This window comes from Tinamus guttatus, unplaced genomic scaffold (assembly GCF_059628265.1).
Source record: "Tinamus guttatus ecotype Peru unplaced genomic scaffold, ASM5962826v1 Tinamus_guttatus_pri_ptg000416l, whole genome shotgun sequence".
In the NCBI taxonomy this organism is placed as follows: Eukaryota; Metazoa; Chordata; class Aves; order Tinamiformes; family Tinamidae; genus Tinamus; species Tinamus guttatus.
This window is the reverse complement of record NW_028288950.1, coordinates 592,590-611,027: the sequence shown is the minus strand read 5'-3', so window position 1 is coordinate 611,027 and position 18,438 is coordinate 592,590. Positions and strand designations below refer to the sequence as shown.

General features: G+C 45.7%; 1 protein-coding gene across 1 annotated transcript in view; it reads left to right on the top strand.

The window, feature by feature from the left end:
- Positions 1 to 5,298: 5,298 nt before the first annotated feature.
- The window catches only part of TLL2 (tolloid like 2), an 84,775-nt gene continuing 71,635 nt past the window's right edge, over positions 5,299 to 18,438 (top strand). Inside the window, exon 1 of the mRNA XM_088531421.1 lies at positions 5,299 to 5,443. Coding sequence (XP_088387547.1) covers positions 5,299 to 5,443 — 145 coding nt within the window. The remainder of the gene's footprint in view (positions 5,444 to 18,438) is intronic.

Below are 18,438 nucleotides of genomic sequence, written 5' to 3'. Positions count from 1 at the left end.
ACTGTCTGAACCTGACATGGACTGCATTTTTTATATGTGATATGTATAGCTAAATGGTGGAAAAGGAAGTGGATACTTCTTTGTTTAGTGATCTGAAGTGTTGCATGCAAGATAAAACAGATTTAAAATACTGCTTGCCCCATATCTCTCTGTTCTGCACCATAGCCAGGTGTGCAGCGTGGAAGAATCGGGAAACTTCTGTAGGGCAGTTTGCCTTGAAGCAGTACTAATATCTAGGTGCTTACACACACGCACACACACATACATTAATTTGTTGTAATTATCCTGTCTATGATAGCAGGGGTGATAGGAAATGCTGTTACTTTCACAGATCCACCCCTCTGGGGAAGGAGAAAGGGGCAGGGGGGAAAGGTTTCTTGACAGAGAAGTTTTTCACCTTTCAGTGTTCTGAACCCAGCAGCTGTGTTTCCAAAGGTGTTTTGTTCCCCCCTGTTTAGGCTTTAGGCAAAAATGCTTGCTTTGCTAAAAAATTTTCAAACACACAGGATTCCTGTATGAGCTCTGAGAATGGGTTTTAAGTGAATTACCGAAATATCAGCTTTGCATGCCTCCAGGATGGGAACTTGTGACTAAAGTCAAAATTCATATGGTCAAATGCGAGAGGTCTTTTCCCCACCTCACAGCTTGTTTTTGAGTACGGTTCAAAAATACCACAGAAGGTACTTTGCTTTTCCTCATATAATTTAAAGTTTGCAGTAATCAAAAAGCAATGTTGTTTGGAGAGTGCTTGTTTTTTTTTTTTTTTTTTTTTTTTTTTTTTTAAGATGGAATAACTTAAAATCCTGTCTATTATTCCTTTGGTGAACAAGAAGGAATTTTCCAAGCATCAGCTACAGATTGCTAGGTTGCTGAAGAAATGTTTCTACTTACATATTCCAGGACTACGTTGTTGATTTGTTAATGCACATATGAATTTGCCTCCGATTAGTGAGCTATCTTTGCAGCAGATTTAAGAATCCCCAAGAGCAAGTTTAAGCACATGTGTGTCAGCACCTTGAATGATTTTGGGTAGTGAATGATTTTAACGTAAGTGGTAATCCCAAGACAGACAACGACGACGACAAAAACACATCCAAACTCCACTAAGCTTTTGCAGCAGGGGGAAGAAATAGGTTATAGAATGAAGGGAGAAGAAACAGGAGGGATCAGTATTGATTCCTTCACACTGATTTCATTTGTCACCTGGATTTGTCAATGACACTGGTCAAATTTGGTTGAAAAAAATGCCCTAGGAGGGGCAAACTCGAAGTGGAAAGCGGAGTCCAGGACTATCGATGGCTGGGTAAACTACCATGGGAGAAAAGAGCAAAATGAAATAAGGTAAAAGTAAGGGAGCTTGTCAGGACAGGGAAACCCATAAAATTGTTAGAGCATTTGAGACAGCGTTGAGAAGCAGAGAGAAAAACGGTACCTGTGCAGTGGCGGAGCTGTCCCCGTGGGAAGCGCTGCAGAGCACGTGGGGTTCCACCTACGGCAGGGTGGTTCCCTGCCAAAAAGGGGGCAATGAAATGGGAGGCAATGGAGTAAGTCTAAGCAGAAGCGAGAGGTACTGGAAAGGCAGAGGGAAGAGAAGATGCTGTGGGTTCGGAGATGTGCTCTATCTGCCCTTGTGAGGTGGTGAAACAAAGGAAGAAAAATTTTTGCCTGTTTGGGAAACAGAGACCAGAAAAAGAAGCCTCAGGTTAACCTGGAGGAAACTGAGGAGTCAGCAGCGGGGCAGGCTCCAAAGAGAGGTGCTTCAGTTACTTTGTTATAAGATTTGATGGTCCTGGGAGCTGGCAGGCAGTGAGAAGCAGGTCTTACGGAAGAGCAGCACACTCGTGTGCATATTTTAGCCTCAAGACATTTGTGCAGGGTAATTCCATCAGTGATAAGTAGTTTTCACATAGCTTTGCTCACGGATGCTGTTCGGAAGCGCTACATGCATACTTGCTCAGTGAGGCTTGAAAAGAGCAGATTTTGTTTGTGTGTGTTTGGGCAGGGAGGGGGAGGGATAGGGAGATTCTGCCTGGAAAAGAAAAACTTCTCTGCCAGCACAGGATATAGATTGCTCTTTCCAGTTGTTTAACTGTTGCTGTCAGGAGTTGCACTGCCTGTGTGAAATTTCACTGACTATTTTAGCAGCTCATATTTAAAATCTCTTATGAAAGTATCATTTTTGTTTGTTTTTAATGTTCCTTATTTGCACTGATAGGGCACCAGTCTATGAAGATGATGTGAACTGATCTTTTTCTCAACACTGAGAAGCAGCAGCCATTACTCTGCACATGCTGCTTTGGATGCTGCTTGCAGAATGACGTGACCTGGGACTGCTCACCACTTCTAGAAAGGTTGAGTTGTTCTCTTGCTTGGGAATGGACTCCTAGGAGGAGAGTTTGCTGTATTGGGGGAGCTTTTTCATTTGTGTGCGGATAGCAGTAATGTACTGCTGTGAGCTCCCACATGGGCTCGTTCTAATTGCACAACTACGTTTTGCTCCCTTCCTCCTCTTTCCAAACTGCAGGATGTTCTCCTGAATGGCATCTACAAGGCACCGTCTACTGCAGAACTCCTGCTCCCCAGCACAGGCTGTCATCCTCAAGAGATTATCAAGCAATTTCCATGTGGTCAAAAGACTTTTTTCTTAGTGGGTAACAGCCCAAATCTCCACACTGATGAAAAGTGCCTGGCTCGCTCTGCTGATCCATGGTGTTAATCATAGAAGCTGTCTATTCTCCCTTTGAAGTGTCCAAGACTCTCTTTTCCTATTTCCCACATGGTCAGTGAAAGAATAATGTTGCCAAGACCTCCTCTATTGGGGAGGGAAAGGAGCAGGTAGTGCTTTCATCTCCTAGGAACCAGGAGTTCAGAGGAGAAGCAGCTTTTCCTTTTGAAGTAACTGTCTTTTAGGCTCTGTTCTTTGACAAAGTCAGGAAGTAACAGGCTAATATGGAAAGAGTAAAGGTTGTTAACAGGTATATGGGCAGTATAAAACTCAGGAAGTGGGGGTGGGTCTATGTATTTTACTAAGTTATTCTGTTGGATATTTGTCTACATTCCTCTCTTAAGAACCCACAATGAAGAAAACTCTGTCCCTTCCCCATAACAATCTGCTTCAAGTTTTCTCTGTTCCTGTTGTTAGAAAGCGTGATAGATACCAAAATCCTCTTGGAACAGTCACTGTTTATTCTTCCATTGCATATTTTAAGGTGGTTATTTGGTGTCCTTTCTTCTCTCCCTTAAGCTCTCAGCCTCAGGTCTTCCAGAATTGTACCTAAATCCCTCAGTAATCTTCTGTTGAGATGGCTAAGGGCAGGAGCAAAATCCTTCTGTCGATATATAATCTCCAGCGCTGGGTTAGTTTCCAACATTACCATTTTTCTTCATCGATTCTGTTCTGGATGTTTTATTGCTGAAAGGGTCAAGGCATTTAAAATCCTCATGAGCCAATGTCATGTACTCATGTAGGCCTCCTGTGCAGAGAGGCATTATTCTCCATGCTGGATCTCAGCAGGTGGATTTTTGCTTAGGGTGCTCATTACAAAGGGACTTCGTAATGAGCATCCTAAGGAAAACCAAATGGACAAGCAGCTGTTTCATTATCCTGAATTAGCAACAAGTCCTAGTCATAACCTGAAATATCTTCCTGTTACACTTGTTTTCACCTCCTGTCTTGTCCAGTTTGATAAAGCAAAAGACTGGAAGGTGTTTTCATCATTGAAATGTCTGAACTCTTCCTGGTAGTTGTGTACGTGACCTCTGGTGGGTTTTATTTTATTTTTTTCTTGACCTCTCCTCCTGGGGAGATTGTACATGTAGCGGTGTGTTATTTTGGCAGTGGACTATGTCTCTTAGCACTGTGTGTTACAGAAGATAGTCAGAGAATCCGAAGCTTGGAGTAGAAGCTGGGGGAGTTGCAATGGCATCACCTTCCTTTGGGAGTGTTTTCTGGGGTCTTCAGACAGCTTCTATGCTGATGGGCTTTTCACCAGTTGTAGAAAATTCTAGCGTGCTTGATCAGCAGATCCTGTTGACCATGGTCTTCATGCGAAGTTTGGATGTAATCTCTTTGGCCTGTCTGAAGCTTTGAATAGGATATGGATGTTTTCTGGGAAGCTAATATAAAATAAAGGAGGGGTGCAGGGGGAGTAGCATGGTTCACAGTAACCTGTGTTGCTGCTCAGGAGATATCTGAATCATGTTGTGCCTTTTCATACTCAGGTGGTTCTCACTGCTGTAGACAATCCTGCTGATGCCAAGCTGTTATCTGCCTGAGTGCAAGGAAAGGTTTGGAGGTTATGCCATAGTGGGAAACTGTTTGCAGATACCACTGTGGGAGTTTGGAAGTTGTGTCATAGGGAGACTCTAGTAGGTGTTTCAATCCAAGGAGCCTGCACTGAGCTTGAAACTTCTCAGCTTTTCTCAGTTCAGCAGTACAGCATCTGTGTTGTCTTTGGCTAATGCTGCGTGCTCATGAATGACAAGAGAATAGGGTGAGAGCTAGAGTAACGTGACAAATTTTGGTATAGACACCATGAAAATCAAAAAATAAAACTAAGAAAAGAGAATGAGGTGGATAGATACAGCTGCTGCTTTATCTTTCTTTATACTTATAAATTATAAATCAAATTACTTATTCATAAGAGGAAATGCACAGATTTTAACATGGTAATGTCAACACTCCCCTAACTTTTTTTTTCCCCTCACAAACGCACATAAACTTTTGCTTCTCCTGGAGGAGTGTGAACTGCTCCAAGGGAAGGAAGGACGGTGTCTCTTCAAAGGGCGCGCGGGGCGGCCGTTGGCGCGGCCGTTGGGCGCGCGGGGCGGCCGTTGGCGCGGCCGTTGGGCGCGCGGGGCGGCCGTTGGCGCGGCCGTTGGGCGCGCGGGGCGGCCGTTGGCGCGGCCGTTGGGCGCGCGGGGCGGCCGTTGGCGCGGCCGTTGGCGGCAGGGGCGCAGCGGCGGCGCGCGGAGCGGCGGGGTGGAAGTTGCAGCGCGTGTCCCGCCGCGGCGGCGGCCGCTGCCCCAGGCCCGCCCCTGCCGGGCTCCTCCGCCCCCTGCCCGCCGCGGTGCCGGCCCCGGGCGAGGGGCGGGGAGGCGGGGGCCGGGGCGCCCCCTGCACGAGGGCGGCGCGGGCGCCATTGGCTCCCGGCGCGCTGAGTGACGGGGGCGCCCTCCCCCCCCGCCCCACGGCAAGAGCGGCCCCGCGGCGGCGGCGGCGGCGCGCGGGGCTCGGCGTCGTGCAGTGCCCGCAGCGCGGGCAGCCGAGCCGCGCCGCCCCGCTCCGCCGCCGCCGCCATGGGCCGCGGGGCTGCCCCGCTCCGCCGCCTGCTGCTCGCGCTCCTGCTTCTGCCTGCCGCGGGGCCGGGCGGTCGCGCGGTAGCGGGCCACGAGCCGGAGATGGCGGAGGAGCAGATGGAGTACCGCGACCCCTGCAAAGCCGGTAGGCGTGCGGGCGGGCGGGCTCTAACTCCCGAAGAAGTTTGCGGTGCGCTGCTAACGGCGGGCAAAGCGCCCTCCGGCTTCCGCCGCTCGCGGGCACTGGCAGGTGCCACGGCGGGGTCGCCGGCCCGGACCCCCTAGGTTCCCCAGTGCTCTTGGGAGGTGGGCGGAGGGCCGGGGAGAAGCGGCGCGTGCGGTGCCGCAGCCGGCGTCCCGCCGTCGCTCGGCGCCGCTCGCAGAGCCGTCACCCTGGCGAGTCCCTCGGCTGCCCCGCGGGGGGCAGCCCCACGGCCCAGACTACGAGGATACGTGTATGTTTTTGAAGAAGTCAAGGCATTTTCCCCCAGTCTCGTTCCTTAGTCACCTGTCACCGACCCCTCCCAAGTCACATCTTCTCTACAAAGCTACAGAAATGCACGGCACTAGTTTGCATTTACCTTCTCATGTTTGCTTCTTCTGTGCATTTTTTTGCAGCGTTTTGGCAGCTGTTTGAACTTGTCTCACTCTCTGTCTCTGTCTTGCCCAAAGCTCTGGTGTGCGCCCTGAAGAGGCAGAACTCGGCGCTTTCCAGGCTGCCTTTCTCACAGCGGTTGTGGCTGCCGGCACGCAGGTCGTCCTGGGGCTCCCAGCAAGGCAGGGGGCACCGGGTGAGAGAGATGAATAAACAGCTCCGGCTCCAGCACAGCTCCAGGGGCTTTAGCTAAGTCTCCTTCCCTATCCAGATACTTTGCAGTTACTGCTTCTGTGGAAGATACTGCATCCTCTCTTTGGGAAGGCTCCATGTGTAGTTTTCATTTCTTTTTCAAAGTTTACCATTCCTGTGTTAGGTTATGCTAAATTGTTTCTGAGCTTGTGCCAGCTCTTAGGCATTTATATTTCTCCAAGAGCTTCTATCATTCTATCTCAATTTGATATGAATGTGAACTGATGTTTTCTCTTTGGAAGCTGGGGATACTTTTGTTGTAAATCTTATTCCTTTTTGTTTCTACATATCACATATCAGATTATGTTTTGGACTTATGAATTGTTTATCCTCTAAGAAAATAGCAGTCAATATCTCTTGTGAGCCTAGATTTATTTACAAATAACTGTGCAAACAAAGTCCTAAAAAATGTAAAGAATTGAAAAAGGAAGAAAATTCTCTCTGTGTGTGTGATACTCTTGGTCTCTCTCTCTTTTTTTTTTTTTTTCTCCTCCGTTGCGACTTTGTCCAAGAAATGGTATCTTAGTTGTTCCTTACTGTTTCTTGACAGTCGCTTCCTGTGTTATCACCTCTCCTGATTACTTTTGGGGTATTAGCAGCCATCTCTGCTTACATACACAGAACTCCATTCAGACAACATCTAGCAGAGTCTATCCATAGAAAGAAATATTTCCCAACTTGCCATCTGCCTATTTGTGTTGTGAGACCCTTCCTTTCTCTTGCAGCCCACCTATCTTCTAGGCTGTCCACCTCTTGCTCTTCACATATGCAGTGAAGAGTCTGGACTGCAAACAGCTCCTCTTCGTTGCACATCCTTCCTCTCCTGGCACTTTATGTGCATGGTGCATTACTCCTGTCAATTCACTTCAACAAGGATTACTTGCAAAAGTGATTTTTATATCCTGAATTCTCAGTGATGTCTGTAATATGTTTCCAGTATCATCTTTCAAGTAGAAAGGAAAGAGCACACAAGACCTGTGGGAATCCAAGTCCTTTTCTAGAGCCCAAGCGCAGGGTAGTGTCTGTGACAGTGCTAGCAAATAACCTGTTTCTGGTGGAAGCTCCCACATAGCCTAGCCTAGTGCTATTCTGGCTTTCCTGTTGTCTAGTCTGAGGTTTCAATACTGCACTTCTGCTGGCTTTTCTCACTTTAGATCTGTTTCTTGTCACTCAGTCTGCATGGACATGGAGGGCATACAGTGCCTTTCCCTTTCCTGCAGTGTTCTTCACTGCTGAGCACTGTTACCATTTTTCACATGTTTTGCCTTTCTTTTCTGTGGACCATGTAGCTCCAGGTCTTTCAGCCTGCCCTGCCTGACTGTGTGTTCTACTTCCTTATAGTGTCTCTCCAGGTGTGCTGCATCAATCAAAAATGAAGTGCAGAGCACTTGGCACGGAAGGAGTGTCTTGCAGCCTGTGTACCTCTGTTCATCTCAGAATGGCTTCAGTTTTTAAAGTCAGCTCAAAGCCAAGGAAAGACTCTTGCAATTCACATCCTTCTTCCAATATCAGGCCATTAAGAGAGCTAAGCAGGTATTCAGTAATGAAGATATTATCCCAAAGGCTACATTCAGCTAAGTTTTATGAGCAAATAGCTTGCTTTCTGCTAATGAGACAAGGTGAAGACGCCTTTAAAGAAATTGGCTCTCTAAGATGGACTATGTAGGGGCTGTTGTCTCATGATTATATAGGAAGTCTCTCAAGCTCTGTTCCTGCTTTGCTATTGCAGTGACAAATCTGCTAAACTTCCTGGTGACATAGTGTCAATATTTGTCTAGAAGTCTGCCTGATGAGTGGTCAGTAATTGGAGACCCTACTGGGAAGAGCTCAGACACCTTGTGCATTTTTTCAGGGCCAGTGTTTGTTGATCTGTGGGAATGGAGCTGGCATGGGAATTGTGGTGGTCCCGTTTTTGCCATAGTCACAGATACCAGGGATAGAGCCTTGTGGCTAGAGGTTGTATGCAGACTCTTAGCCCACCGCGAAGACAAGGTGCTACTCTGCTAAAATGTTTTCCCAAGCTGTGAAAACTACAATGTGTTACTACTCTGGCTGCAGGCTAGTGGCTGTGACCTGCAAGGCCATGATGAGCTTAGATTGGGCAGGTTGAGAAGTGGAACCAGCCGATTCCTCAGCTTTGCACTTCGTGCCCTGAGTTTGAGTACAGGCTGCTGACTGCTGATACACCAGACTGGGAGCAAAATACTTGGCATGTGTTCCTCTCTGTTGCGTTAGCTAAGGACATAATAGTTTCCAAGAGCAAGGCAGGACAAGCAGCACAGTGGAATAACCTCTTAAATCATTGTAACTACTCAGCTGCTAGTAAAAACGTGTGTCCGGTTACTAGGGTTTAGCGGATGTGCCATAACTCTACTGCTGCACAGTCCCTGATTTCCGTTTCTTGGTCTGTGCTGCTTTCCTTTATTTTTGGGGAGGGGTTTGTCAAAGAGGATAAAATAGCTGAATCGTAAAGGGGGAGGTGAGATAGGACCAAGCAGTTGCTTGATTTAAGGCGCTGGAGGAGGCCGTGGTGCTGACTCTGCCTAGTGGTTTTGTTGAGTGCTGTGTTAGGTCACTAGTGCTTTCCAAAGGGAATGGTGCAAAGCTTCCTGCGTGGCTCTGCTCTGTTGTAGATGGGAAATGTCATAAACCTGACGTGCTTGGGAGAGACCTGCCATTCAGAGGACCCAAATGAAAATATCCAGAAAGCAGTGCAGACCTGAGTGAGTCCATCTGATTGAGAGGTAACATGGGGATACTATGGATGTCTAGTAGTGAAGACATGTGCATCCTTCTGGAGGGCCTCAGGCGTACTGGACCCAAAGATATTAAATAGGCTGTAATTAATTGTGGTAATTATTTTCCTGTGAGCTTATAGGAACCTTAATTTGTAGCTAAAACAAAATTGTTGAAGTTGGAGGTGACCTTTGGAGATGTAGTCAGCAAGGGGAGGCAGGAGACATAGGTAGAAGGCAGAGCTGGGTCTTGAATAATTTTTACCCTGAGCATTTGCTGACTCAGTAACCGCTTCCCTCCAGAAGGAGCTTGTGAGGCTCTTTTTCAATTTGGTGAATTAGCAGGTGGGGGAAAAAAAGCTGCACTTTGGTCCTAGCGTCTGGATTCCTTGGTACTGCCCCTCCAAACATAGATGCTCTTTGCCCTGTGGTGGGATGCCACTATGCCTGTCCCTGTTCCACTGGCTGATTTGGTCTGCCTGGTTCAAATGTCTCACACCAGAGACCTTAAGTCCTGACGAAGCCCTGCTCTGGCCACAGTGATTTTGCTATGTGAAGTTCTCAGAGGGAGACGTAATTGGTGCTTCACTTTCATTCCGCTCCTCCTGGTTTTCCCTCTGCGGAGTCTCTGAGCTGGTGTGGGAAACCAGGCAAGCTGCTGTGCAGCTGTAGTGGAGGTCCTTGACTTTCTGGTGTGGGTGTCTAGAGTGTAGAAGATAGTGGGAGCCAGCAGGTTACCCAAAGGCAGTCAGTATTGTGGGGGCAGTGCTGGGCGCTGAACCAGGGCACCTTGCATTAGAAGTCTCATGGACTTGCAGAAAAGAAAACTTCCTTCTACCTTCCTCTGACACCAGTGCTTGCACATGTGCTTTGAGGGAAGTCTGTAACATGAATTCGTTAATGCCAGTGTAGGCATTTACAGAGGAAGAAGAAAGTCCTTGCAACCAGCCCTTCCCCTCACGTTTTTTTCCCCCCCTAGGTTACAGGAAGGGTTAAATGCTCATGGAGGGAGTTGACTGAGTCTCTTTGGGTGGTCTGGGAAAGAATAAGAGAACAGACTATTCAGTCTTTAATTTACCTGCTTTGAGGAGGTGACAGCAGTTAAAGAAAGGAAAACAGGTGGGTGAAGACTACTGCAGACACTCTGTCTTTATGTGCATGCAGCAACCTTGTGGCCTGTTTGCTGCTGGAGAGCCTGTATTTTGCAGTGGGATAGAGCTTTCGCAAAAACTCCCTCCTTAAAGTGAAGATTTAAGGTGTCTTTTATTATAATCCTAGACAGGCACAAACTAATGGCTATGGTTTAAAGAAAAAATAACCACCAAGCATTTTCTTGCAGCTTGAAATTTCCACGTGCAGAATCCCTCATCCTGGAGAATTTGAGAGCAAAACCTTATGATCACTGAAAATGATCCTTTTAAGATTTGTGTTTGAAGTCCTTCTAGTATTAAGCTGTCTGCTTGGGATGTGACAAAGATATGCTTGGTCTTCAAGCCCTCTTAGGATTTGTAGGACTAGTTTGCCCTGAATGAAATTTTACAGTAGTGATATACCTAGAATTTGGGATTTACCAATGGACAGGATAAAGATGGGCAAACTTCGTATGTGGAGCTTTTACTTCCTAAAGAAGACTGGCTAGAGTTGTCATAGATGCTTCTTTGCAAAGACCTTGTAGAGCTTCTGTGTGTGGCCTCAACACAGTTCACAGGTATATATCCTTGACAGTAACCTGGGCAGCTTTTATCAATGAAGATTGTTTATTCCCTGATTATTATAAAGTATAAGATCTGTAAACCACAGATCCCCAAACAAAGGAATTTAGAAACTGTGTCATGTGTTCTCCAGGCTTCAAAAGTCCATAGAACAAAGGGTCTTGGTTCAAGGCACTTTGCATTTGTATAGTTATATTCTGTCTTTGCAGTTTTGCTTGGCAATTCTGTTCTTGCTAAAACTGGCTGTGTTTTGCTAGTAAGCCACCTCTTCCTCCTTGCTAAACATGTGTCCATGGGTGTTTCCCAGGTGGGCAGCTGCTGCCCCAGTTTGAATAGGGAGCTGATGTGCTGTCTTTCGCAGCCTCCTTTCTTCAATGTGGCCACTTGCCTCTTTTGATGTTGGCTGCACTGCAGACCCCACTGTTGTCTCTGCCTGCTGCCCTCTGTGTTCCCTGCATATTTGTTTCTGATGTCCCCATTTTTCTATTCCTGAAGCTTCTTTTATTTCCTGCTTGGAGCAGCTGTACAAATCCATCTCTTTTGTGTCTCAGGTACTCCAAGATTTTTTTCTGATTCAGTTTATGCCTGTGGTCCACTCTCTCCTTTTCCACGAGTGCCATTTTCATGCTTCATTAGGTTAGTCTGTCCTTTATCACCTGAACAGCAGCATTGTCACATACATTTGCCTGTTGTGTTGCAACCTACCCTTTCCCTCAGGAATCCATGAGGGAAATAATGGGCCTGCTTCTGTAAATCAGAGTTCAAGTCTGCCTGTATCAGGAGATGGTGCTGGATTGGAGAGCATCCTGACCTGATGAGGAGGTCCAAATGCACTTTATGGAGATAGGTGATAGTGGAAGGAAGGAAACATCTTTGATATCAAACCGTCTTGTCATCCTTGATCAGGAGCATTACATGTACTAACACGCTATAAAGCTGCTTTCAGCCAGTGCTGAAATATGCTTTCACTTTTCAGAAAGGATGAATGATTAAGAACTGCCTGTTTTGATTTAACTAGTTAAGTCTTCTACTTTTTTTTTCCTCCCATTAGAGCTGAGCTCCCAGAAAACCACTGATCTCCAAGGGCACACGTACTGTCGTGTTCAGATCCACTCTAGCACTTCCTGAACAGGAAGGTTCCCTGTCAATAGAAGCCACTTAAATGTGCAAGGAAGCTCTTGATTAAAGAACTCTCAATGATTGATTGCTCTTTCTTGGCCAGTTTGTGTCAGCCCAGCTTGGAATGCAGAGAAATGTTTAATTGCATGTTGAGAAGAAAGCCCCCACAAATCCCCAGCCACTGGTAAATCACCCTCTGGTTCGACTGATATAAATTGTCGGAGATCTGCAGCAGCTGCCAGTCCATGAATCAGTTCAGTTTTAGTCCCAAGCAGAAATTCACATCCTCTCAAGTCATTTTGTATTCATGCAAATGTCAGCACCCAAGTAAAAAGCATCTGTTCAACCTTCCCCTCCACCAGCCCAAAAGCTATTTGCAGAACAAGCTATACCACAGTGTTTTAACGCAGAAGTTCAAGACCAATGTGTATTTTATTTCCTCCTGTTCAGAATTAATGTCAAAGTACAAGTAAATCCCTCCTACTTGCTAGGAGTTGATTGGTAGATCCTGGATGTAATTGAGAATTACTTTTTTTTCTAGTTCTCATGACATAGCTACAGGTGTTGCCAGTCTCCTGTGCTTTGTCAGCACAATTTTGAACTCAGAATTGCCTGCAGTTAATGTTGCCTAATTGACAATGTTTTCATTAGCTGTTTTCGCTGGTATTTTGTGTGCTGAATTTCAGGTCAAGCCTTCTGGGGGATGTGGAGTCATTTCAGAGGACAGAGTTTGGTGGAAAAAGATTTATTTACAAACTGTGTCCTGTCTCTCACTAACACTAGCTGTATGTAAGAGAAGGACCTATCCATGCTATGCTGCGCTAGTGGCAGATATCTGTGTTGTAGGAGTAGAGGACCGTCTGCATTGATGTGTGTTTTGGCAGGATGCTTTGTGATTAAGCTATTTGTTCAGTAAGGCATCAGTTTTCGATTAAAAAAAATCACCATATTAAAAATATTTGAGAAATAAAAAATATTTCTCAGTAATGCTGCAGAGTCAAATCTCTTCCTTGCTCAAAGTTCATAGTTAGGTTCAGCTTGGAACTTGCTCCTTGGGCATTACAGTAATCTTGAATGATGTGATCAGGAACTTAGCTTCTCTTTCAAAGCAGCCCTGTGCGATGTGTCTGCTCTGAGGGTGTGTTGGGAACTGAAGAGAGCAGACATTGAGTGGATAGCAACTATGGCAATAATTGCAGGAAGAGCTTGGATAGCTGCATGACAAAGTCACCTGAGAGCTGTACTGGGGTCAGAAATTTCCAATCTGAGACCTGCCAGACCAAGACAACCAGTGCGGGAACTATTGACTGGAGAGTTGGAGAGGTGATCTTCAATGGATACAAATTATATGCCTGCACATCCCTTACCAAGTATCCTGGGCCTAAGTAGGGCTATTGCTTCGGTGACCTGCTGCCAGGTCTGTAATTCTTGTAGTTATGCAGTTTAGAGGCTGGTAGCCCAGTTCTGTTTCTGTTGGCCCTGCCGACAGAGGTTCTCCAGTTCTCGGGGTCAGCCTCTGAGGGGGCTGGAGAGGGCTGTTGGATTGGCTTGCAGTGTCAGAGAAGCCCGTTACTGCTGTATTGCTGATGTTGGAAATGTATTTTGTTCTGCGACACTTTGAGCTGTAGCTGGCCCCTATGTCAACTTGCTGATGTGTTGTACAGTTGAACACTGCCTGGATTTAATCTCCAGCCTTTGAAAGCACGTTCTGAGGGTTGCATTCCCACCCACGTTGCTCCTATGACCCTGTCCATTTCCTGGGTGTCTATGTATAATACAGAAAAGATTAATTAACCTGGTAAATAACCTCTTTTTATGGGGGTAGTGATTTTCTGTCATGCTCTGTTAGATCCTATTGATTTTTGGTTTTCCTCTCTTTGGCCTCTTATACCATATAGTCTCTTTTTTTTTGCTATGCTTCAGTAAGAATGTGATATGCAATATACTGTTTTTTTTTGTTGTTGTTGTTTGTTTTTTTTTTCTGTTTCCTGTGCAGAGAGCTAGGATTTCCTAAAGCCATTATTGAAATGCCCAAGTCTGTATTTTCTTGGAAAGTTTTGTTATTAAGGTCAACCGTGTTAGGTAATTGGGTGTTGACATTAGGAGTACAGCCTACTGGCTGCCCTCCTTTCCCTTGACATCAATGAGCATTTTCTGTCCTTTTGTCCTCTTTGCCTGTTGTACAATCATTCATTTCCTGGCAGAGCTATAACTTGCTTGCCATGGGTTTTGTAAGCATGTGTAAAGCACAGACTTTAATACAGTCAACTTCTGCTGTTCTTTCTGTCTTCATGGGCCCTGCCGACCGTTGGTTGCTGATACATTTGTGGCGCCTGAAGCATGTGTGGTATAGGGGGCACCAGAGCTACGCTTGTACCTCTTCTACCCAACTGCAGGCTGCCGCAGCAGGACCTGGTCTTTTCATCCAGTGATCATGACACTGAGCATGCAGGAATGTGGAAAACGTTTTCTTCCTCAAAAGTCCCGCCCTCCCCATCCCCCCGCCCTTATTATGCACATCTCTATATTCCTCCCGCTGGAAAGTCATCTTTATATAGTGCAGATATAAAGCATTACAAAGGTAAATCCTAACAATATACCCCTGGGCAGGTTGCATGTGTTCTGAGAGGGTTGTTGTTATTTACTAAGATATTTTATTTTAGACAAAGTCTGTGTGATAAAAGGCACACTAATAGATTATATTTTGCAAAGAAGTAACTATCTAGAGAAATATTTTTCCCTCCATATGCATACTTTCACCTGTCATATTAATTCCTTAGCATTCATGGTTCTTGCTAAACTTATCTTCTTTATGTATGAATATTTTGAAGTAGTCTTGTATAGAAGCATTGCAGCCAAAGTGGCAAAGGCTTAAAATGTAAGGGAGTGCTACTGTTCCTTTAAACTTTTATGCTACAAAAAGCTTTATTCTGAAGAAAGACTTTTATAAGAAAGCCTTTATGTGGCATATCCTGCTGCTGCTCAAGTTCACCATATCAGAGTGAGAGGTTCTGTCCAGAGGCAGAATTAAAGCTAGCTATGGCCAGGTTTGTCACACAGCTTGTCCTAAAGGAAGATAAGCAACGAACGATTTCTCTTAATTTAAAAATCTTAGCCTGCACTTTCCCTAAAATAGCCAATTAAAAATATGTTAGTACTAGCTAGTTTGAAGGTGGTTTCTCTCTAGTACAAGAAAGCATTTTATTAATGACCAGTCTGGCATGCAGTATAGCTGAAGACATCTGTCAGCGAAGGAGAATGTTTGATTGGAGAGAAACAATGTGGTATAGGATTTGATTCATGGAAGTGCTTGTGACCAAATGTCCCCAACCTGCTGTGTGATTGGTATTTTTGAACTGTGCATGAGAGACCAACAAAAAGCAAGTTGCCTTTGGAAGAAAGGCTTCTATCTGTTGTGTTTTCTTCCACGCACTCTGAAATATCTGATGTTGCCTCTGAGCCCAAGCTGCAACTGGAACTTGTCCAGAGTGCTCCAAGGAGTCACAAACTTCATACTAGGCCCAGAATAATTCCCAGTCCTTTGGATATTATCTTTGTCCATGTATGTAAGAAGAGTGTCTCCAGCAGGTCGAGTGAGGTGATCCTTCCCCTCTACTCAGCCCCAGTGAGGCCACATCTGGAGTATTGTGTCCAGTTCTGGGCTCCACAGTACAAGAGGGATGTGGAGCTGCTGGAGAGAGTCCAGCACAGGGCCACAAGGATGATCAGGGGCCTGGAACATCTGCCCTATGAGGAGAGGCTGAGGGAGCTGGGCCTGTTCAGCCTGGACAAGAGAAGGCTGAGAGGGGATCTAATCAGTGTCTATAAGTACCTCAAGGTTGGGAGTGAGGAGGATGGTGCTGGCCTCTTTTCACTGGTGGCCACCGACAGAACTAGAGGAAATGGCCGGAAACTGAAGCTCCAAAAGTTCCACAGGGACTTAAGGAAACATTTCTTAACAGTGAGGGTGCCAGAGCACTGGAACAGGCTGCCCAGAGAGGTTGTGGAGTCTCCTTCTCTGGAGATCTTCAAAACCCGCTTGGACGCAGTCCTGTGCCACGTGCTCTAGGTGACCCTGCGTGTGCAGGAGGGTTGGACTAGATGACCTCTAGAGGTCCCTTCCAACCTTAAGCATTCTGTGATTCTATGTGGTGTAATAAGACGGCAGATGAGTTCAGTGAGACAGCATGTGTGTTGCATGCGCATAGGCTGTCTTCAGGGAAGGAAGTGATACATGAAGGTTGCTGTTGAGCAGGGAGGATGAATTTGGAGTTAAGGAACAGGTATGGGTATGTAAAGTACATCATATAGGTGCCTTGCTGGCAGTTGTAGCATGTGCTGTTAGAGTGTTTGAAGGAGCGGTGAGCGCAGTTAATGCCATGTAGCACTGCTCCTCCGTGGTATTCTGTTTATGGTGATCTGTTCATCTGTCTTATGTGTGTGTGTGTGTGTGTGACCCCTGAAGTTAGTCATAAAAGCCTCATGCAAAGTTTAAAATAATCCAGTATGAAGTGACGTCTCTGCCACTCCAGGGACACATTTCATGGTATTTTCTGAGTTACCTCAGAGCGAAGAACCCAGTCTTCTTTCACAGCGCTCTGTGGGCTGTACATAGTGAGAGAACATGGATATTTGACCCAGGAAATTTGTGTGTGCCCAGGCTCTGCCAAATGAATCTCTTCAAAGCATCTCGATGGCATTACCTGACTTCAGTGCTCATCTGTGTGGAAACAACTTCTGCATAAGTGAGAGCCAGTTGCCACCAGCTGCAGGAAAATACTGTTGTAGGGAACCCAAGGGTTAGTGAGGGATCTGAGCTGGCTAATGGGGTTGGACCTGTGCTGCTGATGGTACCTCTTCTCCCTTTCTTTTGCTCATGATGAGGCAGAGGAGGAGACACATGCAGAAAGTCCCGTGTGTCCTGGGACTCTTGTTGATCACTATCAAAAACCTGCCAGCAACCTCCGTTACATTGTCCCACGCTGGCTCCTGTCTGTCTCCCTCCCCCTGCCTTACCCTGAGTTTTGCTAACATGCGTGAATGCAAAGTCCTGAAATTTAGGTTCATGCTACCAAAGTTCATGTTCTTGAGAATAAACAAAAAACTATTGTGGTGGCTGAGAGCTGGGTACCCCATTAACCCAGAATCATGAATATTTATCATGTTGGATTACAAAGGAACATAGAGGCTATATTGTATTTACTATAACTTTATTTCCATGGCATCTTTTCTTTGCAGGTCATTTTAATGTAAGCTTTGCTTATTTAGTTGCACACTTTAAGCTGATTAACTTTTTACTAATAAAGTGTGTGTTGACTCCCTTTTTCCAAGCTCCTGTTTGTTTGTACCTACATTCCTGTGACAAAGAGTCACAGGGAACTGCTTTAAGCTTTGGCTAAATCCTCCTGCTGGAAACTTTGAAGGAGTTAAATTTGTCTGGAGGTGATTCCAGTGTTGCATTTTCTCCCTTGCTCTGTCACCGCCTGGAAATTTGGGCTTGTAAAGCAAACCTTTCTGAACACTCCCCTCATTTCTGAAATCATTTGTGCTGCTTTGAAGTTTGACAGGAATGATCCAATCTCTCACTGTCAAGCAAGAGTAAAGCCAGTTTGTTATTACTCATGGAAGGAAATAAGGAAGATTTCCAGTCAGGAATACTACTCTGTACATCTGCACGTTCACTGCTTTCCCAAATTGGAGCTGCCACGTTGTTTCTTCTTCACTATGCTTATATACTTTGCCCTGTTCTTCAGTGGCCAGTGTAATACCTATTTTATTGTGACTTTTCTCTCTGGGAGCATCCTAGGGAAACGATGACACCTTGTCTTTAATGGTCTTAAATGGATTTGTCTTGCACGGATTCTTCCATAGAGTTGGCTTTTTGAACCCACATAAATGTTTAGCATTCATAACTTCCGGGCCTGAGGAGTGCCACAGCTTAACTGTAGCATCCCTAGACTCTTTTCCTTGTCAGGGCTTGTTCTTTTTCATGATGGCTTGTCCTGAACTCAAAGCCTGGCATGAGACTTGGGGAGCTTTGGCTTGTCTGTGAATCTGCTTGGGAGCTAGGAGTGACTTGGGTTTTACTACTTCTAGATCTTTGAAATTCTTAGGGCTGTCTTCGCCTTTGCTTTACTTCTGCCCCATTTTGCCACGTATAGATGTTTTGATCTTTTAACCTTTCACAATTTTTTGCAACTTTTTTTGTGCCAGAGCTCAGTTTCTTCCCTTGCAGCAACAAGTGCTTGGCACTTTTACAAGTGATCTATATATGTTGTCAATGGCCAAGGAGGGCCAAGCAGCTGCTCTGTAAGCCAGCCTGGAGGCTGCAGTCATGACTACCTTATTCTTGCTTAAGTCTGGCCTGTGTTGGGAAGGGCAATCTTCTGTCATCTGGCATCCTAGTGCTAGTATCAGTGAGGTGTGTGGTGGGATCGCAACCAAGGACCAGTCTGTCTGAGGGGAGAAAAAAAAAAAAAAAGTTTTTTACTGAATTGTTTTTCACCCATATCATTTTTTTTTTAATCTATTGACTGCCCAGCCATGGGAGTGCTTATGGCGCTTGTGGGAACACATGAGCGGCTGTAGGAACAGGTTGCTGGAAAGGAGGAAGGGGAGAAAAGAGTGTAATCAGTGTGATTAAAAACTACTGCCTCGGGGAGTGCAAAGCAGTAGTTCTGCAAGCTGCATGTACAGCAAAATGGTATTTTTCTTGGGTACGTGTTTG